This window comes from Quercus suber, unplaced genomic scaffold (assembly GCF_002906115.3).
Source record: "Quercus suber isolate HL8 unplaced genomic scaffold, Cork oak 2.0 scaffold_472, whole genome shotgun sequence".
Lineage (NCBI taxonomy): Eukaryota > Viridiplantae > Streptophyta > Magnoliopsida > Fagales > Fagaceae > Quercus > Quercus suber.
In genome coordinates, this window is record NW_027069923.1 from 135104 (window position 1) to 149000 (window position 13897).

The 13897-nt window shown below is 32.1% G+C and overlaps 2 protein-coding genes across 2 annotated transcripts; both read left to right on the top strand.

Annotated features, from left to right (window-relative positions):
- Positions 1–5054: 5054 nt before the first annotated feature.
- Positions 5055–6234, top strand: LOC112034394 (endochitinase EP3). The gene is made up of 2 exons (XM_024067210.2): positions 5055–5413; positions 5831–6234. The coding sequence occupies exons 1-2, from the start codon at positions 5119–5121 to the stop codon at positions 6181–6183; spliced, it is 648 nt and encodes a 215-aa protein (XP_023922978.2). The 5' UTR covers positions 5055–5118; the 3' UTR covers positions 6184–6234.
- Positions 6235–10298: 4064 nt separating this feature from the next.
- On the top strand, positions 10299–11967 carry LOC136062975 (endochitinase EP3-like). The gene is made up of 2 exons (XM_065762754.1): positions 10299–10780; positions 11315–11967. The coding sequence occupies exons 1-2, from the start codon at positions 10351–10353 to the stop codon at positions 11719–11721; spliced, it is 837 nt and encodes a 278-aa protein (XP_065618826.1). The 5' UTR covers positions 10299–10350; the 3' UTR covers positions 11722–11967.
- The last annotated feature ends 1930 nt before the right edge of the window (positions 11968–13897 follow it).

Genomic DNA, 13897 nt, shown 5'->3' on the forward strand with positions numbered 1-13897 from the left:
TTTTTGTAATTTTTTAAAAAGAGTTTTAATCTATAACATTTGTTTCTTATGATTTTTTATTATTATCAAATTAAGGCATTAATCGATTTTTGAACATAATTGATATACAATAAAAGTAAGCAAGATGAGATTGGGTTGCCACATAGGCTTGGCTTTTGGATTGAGCACCCTTTGGACAAGGTCTGGCCTAGAAAATTGCTTGGGGTCCATAAGAATTGGGCTTTTAGGAAGCCCTTAAACGACATTGGGGTGGGCCTCCTAGATCCCTTTTTATCCTCCCCATTTAGTTTAATTTAATTTATTTTTGTTTATAGCTTCCTCTCCAATTAATTGGGGAATGTACACATTGCACGCCTTGAAATTAGGTCTTAAAGGATATAAATCGTGAATTACCGGTTGTTAATATTGTTACAGTTACCTCAATCTGTCCTTTTCTTTCTTTACTTTCTTTTCCCTTCACTTTTTTACTTTCATGAAATTTTTATGATCCGAAAATGAAAAGTCTTGGGTACGATCCCTTTTACTTTTCAACCACAACCTGGCTGTACTTTATTTATTTATTTTTTTTTTGAGAAAGTTCTTCATTTCTTTATTATTTAAACATAATATAGTAGTAAATAATAGAAATACTATTATCAACTATCTAGAACAAATAATATTAGTACTAGTCATGATTTGGATCCTTTTCTCCCTTTCTTTCTTTATACGTATTTTAGGACTTCACGTCATTGACAGGTAGTTTTTAAAGTCAAGAGGGCCAAAATACAAGGTCTTGCCCCGCAATCTTTTACTGTTCTTAAGTTGTAAAAAAAAAAAAAAAAAAAAAATTTAATATGTGGTTGTGTGTGAAGTAAAAAAGTGAATGGGGGAACAAAAGAGAGAAATTACTTTTTATTATTTTATTAGGTAATTTATATTATTTTATTGGACTGTATGTAAAAATAAAAACTAGGATATAAGAAGAGTTGTAAAATGAATTAGTAAAATAGGTAAAGTAGTGTTTGAAAATGTAAAATATTTTTATTTATTTATTTATTTAATTTTTTTTGTATCTCCGAATGCTAATGCTCTTAGTATAGAAGCAGGAATAGGGACTTTTGAGAATTGAAATGTAGAAATTCTTCAGTATGGTTGCATGACTTTTTCGGTATGAGAGAGAGTAATAGAGGGATGCAGATTATTGGATAAAGAAGGCCACGACTTTATGGAAAACCTTTGAAAGAGGCATTATTTGGGGTTGACGAACTAAAAATCTCCTGGAGATGGTCTTAGGATTCATTGGCTATGCATGGCTTTTTTATTTTTTATTTTTATCTTAGCTATAATGTGGTTATTTATAATTAACTTTTATAATTATTTCAAAATTCGAATTAAATCAATTAATAAATAAAATTAGGAGAGGAATAATTTGTTGCTGTTAAATTTTGAGGAATTTAAATGTGTATATGATGTTGCATTTTATTTATATCATGTAAAATCATTTATCCCCCTTATCCTTACTAGCTTGCTCCAAGAAAGAGTAGAGGGGAATTTTTGAATCCTAAATATATCCATTGGAAATATTAGAGATGTCAGTCAATTGAGTTATAACGTTCTTGATGTGAGTCTTGTTTGATAATTTATAAAAGAAAGCATATGAATATAAACTAACTTAAATAGTACTCAATAACATAGCGGATGGTGGCTTCTAAAATAGTTTCACATTAATTTATGGTGCAATGCATATAAAAATTTAACTGAATATGATTTTTCACTCTTGTTTATTAATAAACAAGAGAGAAAAATCATAATTGACACTAATCGGTTTTTGGACATAATTGACATTCGATTTGCTTTCATCAGCAAGGTGAGGTTGGATTGCCGCATAGACATAGCTTTTGGATTGAGCACCCTTCAGACCAGGTCTGGCCTAGAAGATTGCTTGGGGTCCATCAGAATTGGGCTTTGAGGAAGCCCTTAAACGACATTGGGGTGAGTCCTAGACTCCTTTTTAGTTTTTATATCTCTCTCCCAACCCCCCCTCTCCCCAAAAAAAGTATCCTCTCCATTTAATTATTATTATTTTTTTTTTAAGCTTCCTCTCCATTTAATTAGGGAATGTATACATTGCACGCCTTGATATTAGGTCTTAAAGGATATAAATTGTGAATTACCCGTTGTTATGAGTAGCCATAATTTGTCCTTTTCTTTCTTTTCCCTTCACATTTTACATTTCATGAAATTTTTATTGACCGGAAAATCAAAAGTCTCTGGTAGGATCCCTTTTACTTTTCAACCACAACCTGGCGGTTTTTTATTTCTTTATTATTTAATAAATAATATACTAATAAATAGTAATGCTATGAGAAATGATATGTCTACAATATTTTTACAATATTTTACAACAAATCCTAAGTGGCAGGTTGTTACTGGTTGTTATTGTTGGGGTAAAAAGGTAATCTTAGTGTTAGTTTTAAATTTAAACCAATAACAACTAACCACTTGTAATTTGTTATAAAAATATTGTAAAATTATTATAGATGTAGCATCTTTCGCTTGCTATTATCAACTATCTAGAACAAATAATAGTAGTACTAGTCATGATTTGGTTCTTTTTTCTTTCTTTCTTTCTTTATAAGTATTCTAGGACTTACGTCTTTGAAAACTAGTTTTTAAAGTCAAGAGGCCTCTTGACTTTAAAAATATAAGGTCTTGCCGCCGTGTGAATTACGTGGGTTAATGCATGTTGCCAAAATGTGCAATAAGTTACAAAGCAAAAATTTAGCCGTTGATAGATGGTTTTTTTTTTTTTTTAATTATTATTTATTATTATTATTATTTTTTTAATGAAAAAGCTTGCAGCTTTATTAAGAAGAAGTTAAATTCAGTACATATGAGCAATAGTTGACTCATTTAGCATATGATTTTCCTCTAGCTTGCAACTTTATTAAGAAGAAGATAAATTTAGTACATTATGAGTAATCATAAGGAAAATTATTGAATAATTTAGGAGTACTATATATGCATACTGACATGAGTTGTGTGGCCCACCATAAATTTAATTAGTGAGATCTATAATTATGTGAGAGGGGAGGATTTTTGAATCCTAAATATTTCAATTGGAAATATTAGAGATGTCAATCAATTGAGTTATATATAATGTTCTTGACGTGAGTCTTGTTTAATAATTTATAAAAGAATGCATACGAATATAAACTAACTTAAATAGTACTCAATAACATAGTGGATGGTGGTTTCTAAAATAATTTTTACATTAATTTATGGTGCAATGCCTACTTGTTTGTTATTATTATTATTATTTGTCTAATCATGAACTTTATAATTATGGTATAGGCATTTATTAAGTCTGTGCATCACCAGGGATGTTTTTCTGAAAGGAGTTTAATAGCTTTCTAGATTAAAAGAGTTCAGGTTTGGCAAGTTGTCAAGACTCCAAAGCTAGAATTCTAGAAAGTTGTACAAATTGGGACTTGGGAGTCAAAGCAGATATGCTTGACCTTGCGAAATCGGATCACTTCCTTAATTTGGAAGCGCAGATCATGGCAGAAGATTTGTCTAGTTTTTTTTTTTTGATAAGATTTATCTAGTTTAATTTATAGAAAAAACCGCTTACACTGGCTAAATGTGGTGTGATTTTGCCATACACTTAAGCCTTAAGCATACTTAGTTTAATGCTAGGGCTAAACAAATTATTCATTCAATTCATTCATTAAAAAATAATAAAGAAATATTAAAAAAGAAGATAAATTTAACTATATTTTGGTCCAAGGAAGTTTGCAGGAGTTATCTGCATGAAGGCAATAAAAAAACCATCAAAGCAAAAGTCGTTAAATTAATTGATCCAGTTCAACTTAATAAAGATCGACTACTATAATTTTAACAACTTGATATTGGTAATATACTAATATGACTAAGTCATGGATTAAATTTTATAATTAATCTTAGTTTTGGTTATGGTGGAAGATTTATCTAGTTTAATTTATACAAAAAACTGTGTACACTGGCTACATGTGGTGTGATTTTCCTATACACTTAAGCGATAAGTCTATTTAGAGCATTCACATCTGGTTTTTGCAAAAAATTCCATTTTACCATTTCAAAAACTACTTTATTATTTATATCATACTATTTTACAACACGCTTAACATCTCAACTTTTATTTTCCTATTCAACTCATTAAAATAATATATATTACTTAATAAAATAATATAATCCAACAAAGTAATAAATAGAGAGAAAAAAGAGAATAAAATATAATAAAAACTTATACAAGCTTGCTGTAGTGCCATCCCACATTCACTTTACAAGACCAGGTGATGGGGGTTTTGAAACTCTGAAGCTAAATTAAACTAACAAATGGCATTTACAAGACCCAATGTGAATGCTCTTAGGTTAATGCTAGTGCTAAACAAATCATTCATTAAGAAATATATTTCAAAAAAGAAGATAAATTCATCTAGTCAAAGAAATAGTCTCATAGTTCTCATTTAATTATTTATACGGCTTGCTTAATTGTTCATGAATGTTTAGGCAACATGATTAATTAACGTACAAGCAAGGCCAACTAACTTGGCGGGCTAGGGACTAGAGTAGACGAAAACCTTAGATATGTACTATACTGAAAAATTTTCAACACCTTAAGGAGCAGGATAGCTTGTTCAAAACATTTAATTATGTGTAGTTTGTTTCCGTAGTTTAGCATTTAAATTGAACATGTAAATTACCTCTTTTGCTGAACCAGTAACCAGTACTCTTGAAAGAATGCAATTTGGAAATTTTGGTTGCAAAATTTTCCAAATCAGTATAACATTACTTGGATAATGATTAGAATTTAGGTATAATAGTCATAAGCAGCCTCTACAAGATCAGAAAAACAGGCACAATTACCTTATTCTAGAACAGCACAATGATCGGTACTTGTCCTGTTAACAAAGTCAAATTTGAACAGCAAGACCCAAGTATACGCCATCTTGAAATCGCCATCATCAAATTGAAAGTAAGAACTCCATCCATAGAGTTTTTGCACCACATATTGCACTATAAATATCAAATGCCCAATCTTGTTTTTCATCACGTATTATCTTTTTCATTCTTTATCCACATACTAAACTTCCCAAGATGGTTGCTCTTAGTGTGAAAAAGAATCTACTAATCCTTGTTCTAGTCGGAATCCTAGCCGGATTTGTGCCTGGATATGTGAAGGGTCAATCTGTAGCTGATATTGTGACCCAAGATTTCTTTAATGGGATAATTAATCAGGCTGATGCAAGTTGTGCAGGAAAGAACTTCTACACAAGAGCAGGTTTTCTTGATGCTCTCAATTCGTATAATCAATTTGGAAATCTCGGTTCTGCAGATGATTCCAAGCGTGAAATTGCAGCTTTCTTTGCTCATGTTACTCATGAGACTGGACGTAAGATATTTCTCTATCCTAACTTATATTTTAATTAATTTGTTACATATCATACGCATGTTGACATATACAATAAGGTGCATGCCACAAAACACACCCACTATACCTAATCTATAATAATAATTACAATAATATTCTGTTGGTTGTGTTTTTATAATTTTGTTATAAGTTAGATAATAATTATTTTGCATTTAGGTTATAATTGAATTGCATAATATATAGTATACACCAAAATCGGTGTAGATGAGTGGTATTTTTTTATTTATTTCTTTTATAAGAATAACTATGGTTCAAATCATCATTCTCTACATTTTATAATTAATTAATTAAAAAATATAATATATAATACATCACACAAAATTAGATACACAAGTTAACCTGAAAGGTAATAAAAAATTAATGTTTATCTTTGGGCAGATTTTTGCTACATAGAGGAGATCAATGGTGCCTCACAAGACTACTGTGACGAGACCAACACACAGTATCCATGCAACCCTAACAAAAAATACTTTGGCCGTGGACCACTTCAGCTAACATGGAATTACAATTACGGGGCAGCTGGAACTAGCATTGGAATTGACTTATTAAACTCTCCTGAAACTGTTGCTACAGACGTGACTGTTTCTTTTAAGACCGCCTTGTGGTTTTGGATGACCAATGTTCGTCCAGTTGTAAGCCAAGGTTTTGGTGCAACCATTCGAGCCATCAATGGTGCCATTGAATGCAATGGTGGAAACTCCGGTGCTGTCCAAGCCCGTGTCCAGTACTAACTCAATATTGTAACCAACTTGGTGTTGCTCCAGGCGATAATCTCACTTGCTAGGAGCAGGAGCCCATTTGTTTCTTTTATCTTTTGTACCATGCTTGTTTGATGATGTTGAGTGAAGGAAATAATAATGCCAACTAGCCTTGTTGGTAAAATTGGGATCAAGTTTCACTTGACCCTACTCCTAAGAGAGAATTATCTCTCATTGTATAGCCCATATAGTTTCAATGGGCATATAAATAAAAAATAAAGAAAATAAAGAGTATTATAATTTGTTTTCACCAAAATTTTATTTATTTTTGGTTATATAGAGCTGCTATCCCAACAGTTTTATACCCACGCTCTCCTGCTCCCCTGGAAAGATATACTAATTCACCCAATTGGACGGTCATTTCCACTACTCGGTGTTAGCTTCTCTATGGCCATGAATTTTGCCTCCCTGAAAAATTTGGTTTTCTTTAAAGATCATTTATGGACATTATCTCGTACAAATAGATTACCTTATGCGTTGGCATTGACCAAGGTACAATAATTAACCTAGTGGGCAAGTACTAATTAATTAAAGTCATTGTCAAACTTTCTCTGAGACACGCCATTAGAGCATTAACATCTAAAATTGTGAAAAATATACTATTTTACTATTTAAAAAGTCACTTTATTTATTATATCATACCATTTTACAATATACTCAACATTTCAGATTTTATTTTTAGAATACAATCCATTAAAATAACTTCAAAAAAAAAAAAAGGTTCCACAACTAATCTCTACTGCAACAACTAGAAAAACACTGCCATCACCACCATTGTAAACCCAATGACAAATAATGTTATTTGGTTTTAACAAATAAAGGATATCAACTTATGCTAAATGTGGTTCCCAAAAAAAAAAAAAAAAAAAAAAAACCTTATGCTAAATGTAATATGTATGTTACGGCTAACATCATCTCTTAAACTCAAGATAAAACCTAAAGATGCATTGAAATTGAAATCCAAGCTCGTGAATATGTGACCATGAGTGACTAGATTATTTGTAAAATAGGCTAGCCACAATGTAGAATAACTTGTGCAAAATGCTAGAGATGACAGCAAATAGTGATAACGATGGCTACAAGGCCTACAAAAGGGCGCACCAATGGCCAAATAGTGGATGCTATGATTAAAGGATAGTCACATTGGCGGCCAAAGAATATTAGCAGAGTATGACACTGTAATGAAGCACGTGAGAGAGTTGACAAATTTTGCATAAATTGAACCTAAAAAAGAATGATTGATGGGTTTATCTGTGTGACTTGGGATCTCAAATAGGAAAACAGACTTGAAGATCGAAATCTACAAAAGAATAAAAGAAAAAAATGAAGTGGAAAATTTTCATGTTTGGGTAAAAACAATGACCGAATGCCGTTGGACAATGGTGGCCAACGGCGGTCGGAGGTGGTCAACAACTTAGCCAAGCGATGGTTGATAGTGGCAGCATGAAATCTAGTGAAAGTTATCGAAATGTGACTCTGTTAGTATGTTAAAACATAAAAGTATATGTTAAAATATTGTTTGATATGTCCCTATAGTTTGCATGAATTTTTTTTGTCCTTATAATTAAAAAAAAAAAAAATCATTTTTTTATCACTAAATAGATAATAGCAGTCATGAATTCTGGAACCAATACCCAGCATATTTGGAACCAAATCTTGTCTTGTATAAGTCTTCTTGGATTAGGGTTTTTTGATTCTATTTGGAACCATAGTTGCATGACTTTTATGATGGAGAGAGTAATAAAGGGATGCAAATTGCAGGATGAACAAGGCCACGACTTTATGGAAAACATTTGTAAGAAGCATTATTTTCGGGTTGATGAGGCTACGCATGGCCTCCTTTATTTATTTATTTATTTTTTATAATTTAACTATAATGTGCTTATTTATATTTAAATGTTATAATTTTTTCGAAATTTGTATTAAATCAATTAATTGATAAAAAAATTTATTATGAGAGGAATAATTTTTTGCTTAAAATTTAAAATTTTGAAGAATCTAAAGATATATACATATATATATATATGATGTTGCATTATATTTAATTGTTTATATCATGTAAAAAATCATTTATCCCCCATATCTTTTAGATTGCTCCAAGAAATAATAGAGTGAGATTTGAATCTTGGATTTATTTAGACTCTCTACAATAAATATCATGAGATGCCAATTAATTTAGTTACAAGGTTCTTGAGATGGGTCTTGTTAAATAATTTTCAAAAGAACGCATACAAATATAAACTTAAATAGTACTCAATAACATAGTGGATGGTGGCTCTTCAAAATGGTTTGCATGACACTAATTTAAAACTAGTCAGTAGTCCATGCAATGAATAGAAAAATTTAACTTAATATGATTAATTTACTCTCTTTTTCGTTTTGTCTAAGTATGAAATTTTTTATTATGGTAGCTATAGACATTTATTATGTATTTGTTTATACATGAAACCATATATTTTAGTAAAGACCTTGAAAGTAATGTGACATAATATCATAAGGTCAATCAGAAGTCAATTTGCTTTGGAATTATATAGATTGTTATAGATATTAGATAGTATTAAAGTTCGGCAGGATATGGACAAATTATTATTATTATTTTTTTGCATTGCTAATCAAAGAAAATTGCTACTTTCAATAGTAATTTTTTATATTAAAAGAGGTTTGATTTGGCAAGTTATCACGACTCCAAAGCTAGAAAGTTGGACAAATTGGGAGTCAAAGCAGATATGCTTGACCTTGGGAAATCGGACCACTTCCTTAATTAACTTGGGAGCGCAAATCATGGCAGTGTCAGTGACGACTTGTTTCCCATAATACATTGTTTTGGTCCAAGGAAGCTCGCAGGAGTTATCTGCATGAAGGCATTAAGAAACCATCAAAGCAAAAGTCGTTAAATTAATTGATCCAGTTCAACTTAATAAAGATCACTACGTTTTAACAACTTGATATTAGTAATATGACTAAGTAGTGGATAAAATTTTTATAATTAATCTCAATTTTGGTTATGGTGCCGGAAGAGTTATCTAGTTTAATTTATAGGAAAAAACCACTGGCTGGCTACGTATGGTGTGATTTTTCCATACACTTAAGCCTTAAGCATACCCATCAAAAAAAGAAAAAAAAAGAAAAAGCCTTAAGCATACTTAGTTTAATGCTAGTGCTAAACAAATCATTCATTTATTTGTTCAATTCATTCATTAAACAAAATAATAACGAAATATTCAAAAAGAAGATAAAATCAACTAGTGAAATAAATACTCTCATGGACTGTGTTCATTTAATGTGTTATTTTGACCTTGCTGTCTCTTTCTCTCTTTCATTTTTTATTTTATTTTTTAATGGAGAATGTTAAAGCTGTTACAAAATTTACTATATAATTTTTATAAATTATTATGGCAATGAATGTAATTAGTGGATTTAAAAATCGTAATAAAAAATATAATAAATATATGTTAGAATTACATTTTTTGTGATGGAAAATTTTAAAAGTTGTAGTATTTTTAGTATCACCTTTTCTTTATATAGTGTGCTTAATTGTTCAAGTATGTTTTTGCAACTCGATCAATGTACATGCGCGGCCAACTTTCCATGCTAGAGCAAATGATGAAAAGCTTATGTAATGCACTATACTGAAAAATTTGTAAATCCCTTAAGGACCGGGTTGGATAACTTGTTTAAAACATGTTATATATATAGTTTGTTTCCATAGTTTAGCCACTGTTTGCAAAAATGCACATGTAACTTACCATTGCTTTGTTGAATATGTAACCACTCTTGGAAGAATGCAAATTCGAAATTTTGATTTCAAAATTTTCCACATTAGTCTGATGCTACTTGAATAATGATTATAATTTAGGTACCAACTGTTATAAGCAGCCTCTACAAGAACAGAACAAATGCAAAAATAACTTATTCAAAGAACGGAACAATGACCGGTACTTGTCCATTGACAAAGTCAAATTCTAACAACAAGACCAATATCGTATACGCCATCTTGAAATCACCATTACTATCAAATTGATAGTGAAACTCCCGTAGGGGTTTTTGCACCACATATTGCACTATAAATATCAAGTACATAACCCGGTTTTTCATCACACAATTATCTTCTTCAGTCTTGTTCACATACAGCTTCCCAAAATGGTTGCACTTAGTTTGAAAAAGAATTTACTAACCCTTGTTCTAGTCGGAATCCTAGCCGGATTTGTGCCTGGATATGTGAAGGGTCAAAATTGTGGTTGTGCAGCAAACCTATGTTGTAGCCAATTCGGCTTTTGTGGCACTGGCAATGCCTACTGTGGCCCGGGCTGCAAAGAAGGTCCTTGTACTTCTGGATCACCTACTACACCAAGTACAAATGGTGGTTCAGTAGCTAATATCGTGACTCAAGATTTCTTTAATGGGATAATTAATCAGGCAGCGGCAAGCTGTGCAGGGAAGAACTTCTACACAAGAGCAGCTTTTCTTGATGCTCTCAATTCGTTCAATCAATTTGGAAATCTTGGTTCTGCAGATGACTCCAAGCGTGAAATTGCAGCTTTCTTTGCTCATGTTACTCATGAGACTGGACGTAAGATATTACTCCATCCTAACATATATTAATTAATTTACTACATATCATACTCATGTTGAAATGCAATAAGAGATGCATGCACCAAAACACTCATAATATCCAATTTAGTTGATGTCATATTTTAAGTAATTAATTTCTATCTCTAATCTAAAATAGCAATAATAATAATATTCCATTAGTTATATTTTTGTAATATTGTTATAAGTTAGATAATAATTATTTTGCATTAAGGTAATTTTTGAATTGCATAATATATAGTATAAACCAAAATGCTTGTAGGTCAGTGGTATTGTATGGTTTCTTTTTTAAGAATAATTATGGTTCAAATCATCATTCTCTATATGTTGTAATAACTTAATTAAAAAAATATAAAATATAACACACGATTGAATATGTTGTCATAGAGATCACTATTGGTTATTTCTGCTTTATCAAGTTATACTTTTAACGGTTAACTTATTTTTACTTTTCAGATCTAATTTTCACAAAGTGATAACTAAAAGAACAATTAATACGTTTATCTTTGGGCAGATTTTTGCTACATAGAAGAGGTTAACGGTGCATCACATGACTACTGTGACAAGACCAACACACAGTATCCATGCAACCCTAACAAAAAATACTTTGGCCGTGGACCACTTCAGCTAACATGGAATTACAATTACGGTGCCGCTGGAACTAGCATTAAAATCGACTTATTAAACTCTCCTGAAACTGTTGCTACAGATGTGGCTGTTTCTTTTAAGACTGCCTTGTGGTTTTGGATGACCAATGTTCGTCCAGTCGTAAGCCAAGGTTTTGGAGCAACTATTCGAGCCATCAATGGTGCCATTGAATGCAATGGTGGAAACCCTAGTACGGTCCAAGCTCGCGTCCAGTACTATACTCAATATTGTAACCAACTTGGTGTTGCTCCAGGCGATAATCTCACTTGCTAGGAGCACCATTTGTTTACTTGTCTGTACCAATGCTTGTTTTGATTTGATGTTTGGAGTAGAAGGAAATAAATGATGCCAACTAGCCTTGTTGGTAAAATTGGGATCAAGTTTCACTTGGACCCTGCTCCTTAGGAGAACTCTCTCATTGTATGGCCCATATAGTTTCAATGGGCACTTTGATAATAAATAAAATAAAGAATGCTATATATATATATATATACATATATATATTTGCTTCGTTTACAACTCGGTGTGAGTCTTTTTGTTTTTCAATAATTTTAGAAACACCCCTCCTGTCATTATTGTATTTTTGCGAGTCATTGTCAATACTTAGATTTTTTGTTGAAATACATTTTCAAGACGACCATTTATCTTTTACGACAAACTCCGGACAACTCCATCATAAAAATAGGTCATCTAATACTTTATTAGAGACACATTAATATTCTTAGATATAGAATGATTAATATATAAATTTTGAACATAATCCTCATAAAATTTTATCCATCAAAGTATAAGCAATAATCCATAATTTTTTAGAACTAATAAGCACATAATGCAATAAACATTTGAAAATTAAAAGGTCTATTATTACTCACCAAGCTTGAAAATATAATTTGTGGTGATGTCGCAGAAGCTTGAGGAAAAGCACACATGATGCTCTCTTGATGGAAGGGAAACTAAACTGTTAGTTTCTGGTAGTAAACCTCGAATCCACGAGTGGTTTCCCTGAATCCACAAGGAGATAAAACTGGAATCTACTAGAAGAAAATTTGACAAAATGTCTGGGTTTATTCATAATAGTCTATTTGCCTCTGACGGCTACAAAACATATAAATACTGAGAAAAAAACGTTTAAAACTCTAATTCGCACTAATTAAGCGATTAGGTGACAAATTACCGAATTTTACCAAAAATGGCAAAATTGAGTTAAATGTAAAATCATAAACTAATGACATTAAGGGTCGTCCCAAAATAAATGGGATCTTATTCTGACTTTTAAACTAAAAGTTATTAAGGAAAAACAAATATTACTATAAATAGCAAAAACATTGTTTTCGGGGCCTTAATGAAGGAATTTGCCTAAATTTTGGTGACGTTCATGATCCATGAGTCTGGATCAGAACGCCGTTTCCCTTCAACCTGCCAAATTTCATTCAATTTCGACACTGTTACCCCTGATGGCTCCTACTGGCACCCCCATTTGATCTTGTCTTGTGACTTCTTGCACCCCTGCTGCTCCATAAAGGCATGTGCTGTCTGTTCTACATCAGTCCTCCCTATTTGAAAAGAACTCAACCCCAAGTTCCCACTATCTGGTTCATCAGGAGGATGGTAATCATACAAGTCAGCAACATTGAAGGTAGAAGAAATGCTCATGTTTGGAGGAAGAGTAACTGCATTAGCATTGTTGTTGATCTTCTTAGTAATCTGAAATAGCCTATACTTCTTGTCCTTCAATTTGTTGTAGGTACCAATGGGAAACCTCTCATTCCTAAGATAGACCAACACTAAATCCCCAACATTGAAGATCTTCTCACACCTTTTCTTTTCAGCAGCTTCCTTATACTTAGCATTTGTAACTTCCAGACTTCCTCTTGCATGGCCTAAATATGGTCAGCCATATTTTCTGCTGCTTGACTCACTCCTAGAAGCTCAGGTAAAAGTACTAAGTCCAAAGCATGTTTTGGGGGTACGCAGTAGACGATGGCAAATGGAGACTTACCAGTGCTTCTATTGACTGAGCTATTATGCGCAAACTCTGTTTGGGACAATGCAAGATCCCACTGCTTGGGCTTCTTGCCTGAGATACACCGGATCAAATTCCCTAAAGTGCGATTAACCACTTCTGTTTGGCCATCAGTCTGTAAATGACTAGTGCTGCTGTAATTCAAGGAAGTGTCAAAACGTTTCCACAAAGTCCGCCAGAAGTGACTAATGAATTTGGTATCCTGGTCAGAGGTGATGGACTTTGGCACTTCATGCAAACGCACAACTTCGTTAAAGAACAAATTGGTCACTTGAGTAGTATCTGAAGTCTTCTTGCATGCTATGAAATGGGACATCTTTGAGTACCTATCAATCACAACAAAAATAGAATCCATATCTCGCTGGGTTCGAGGAAGACTCAGTATAAAATCCATAGACAGATCCTTCCATGGTGCTTGTGGAACTA

Bases quoted from the DNA above. Each gene is read 5' to 3' on its own strand.
- LOC136062975 (XM_065762754.1), top strand. From the start codon at position 10,351: ATGGTTGCACTTAGTTTGAAAAAGAATTTACTAACCCTTGTTCTAGTC. The intron at 10,781-11,314 runs GTAAGATATTAC...ATCTTTGGGCAG, and splicing joins TGTTACTCATGAGACTGGAC to ATTTTTGCTACATAGAAGAG.
- LOC112034394 (XM_024067210.2), top strand. From the start codon at position 5,119: ATGGTTGCTCTTAGTGTGAAAAAGAATCTACTAATCCTTGTTCTAGTC. The intron at 5,414-5,830 runs GTAAGATATTTC...ATCTTTGGGCAG, and splicing joins TGTTACTCATGAGACTGGAC to ATTTTTGCTACATAGAGGAG.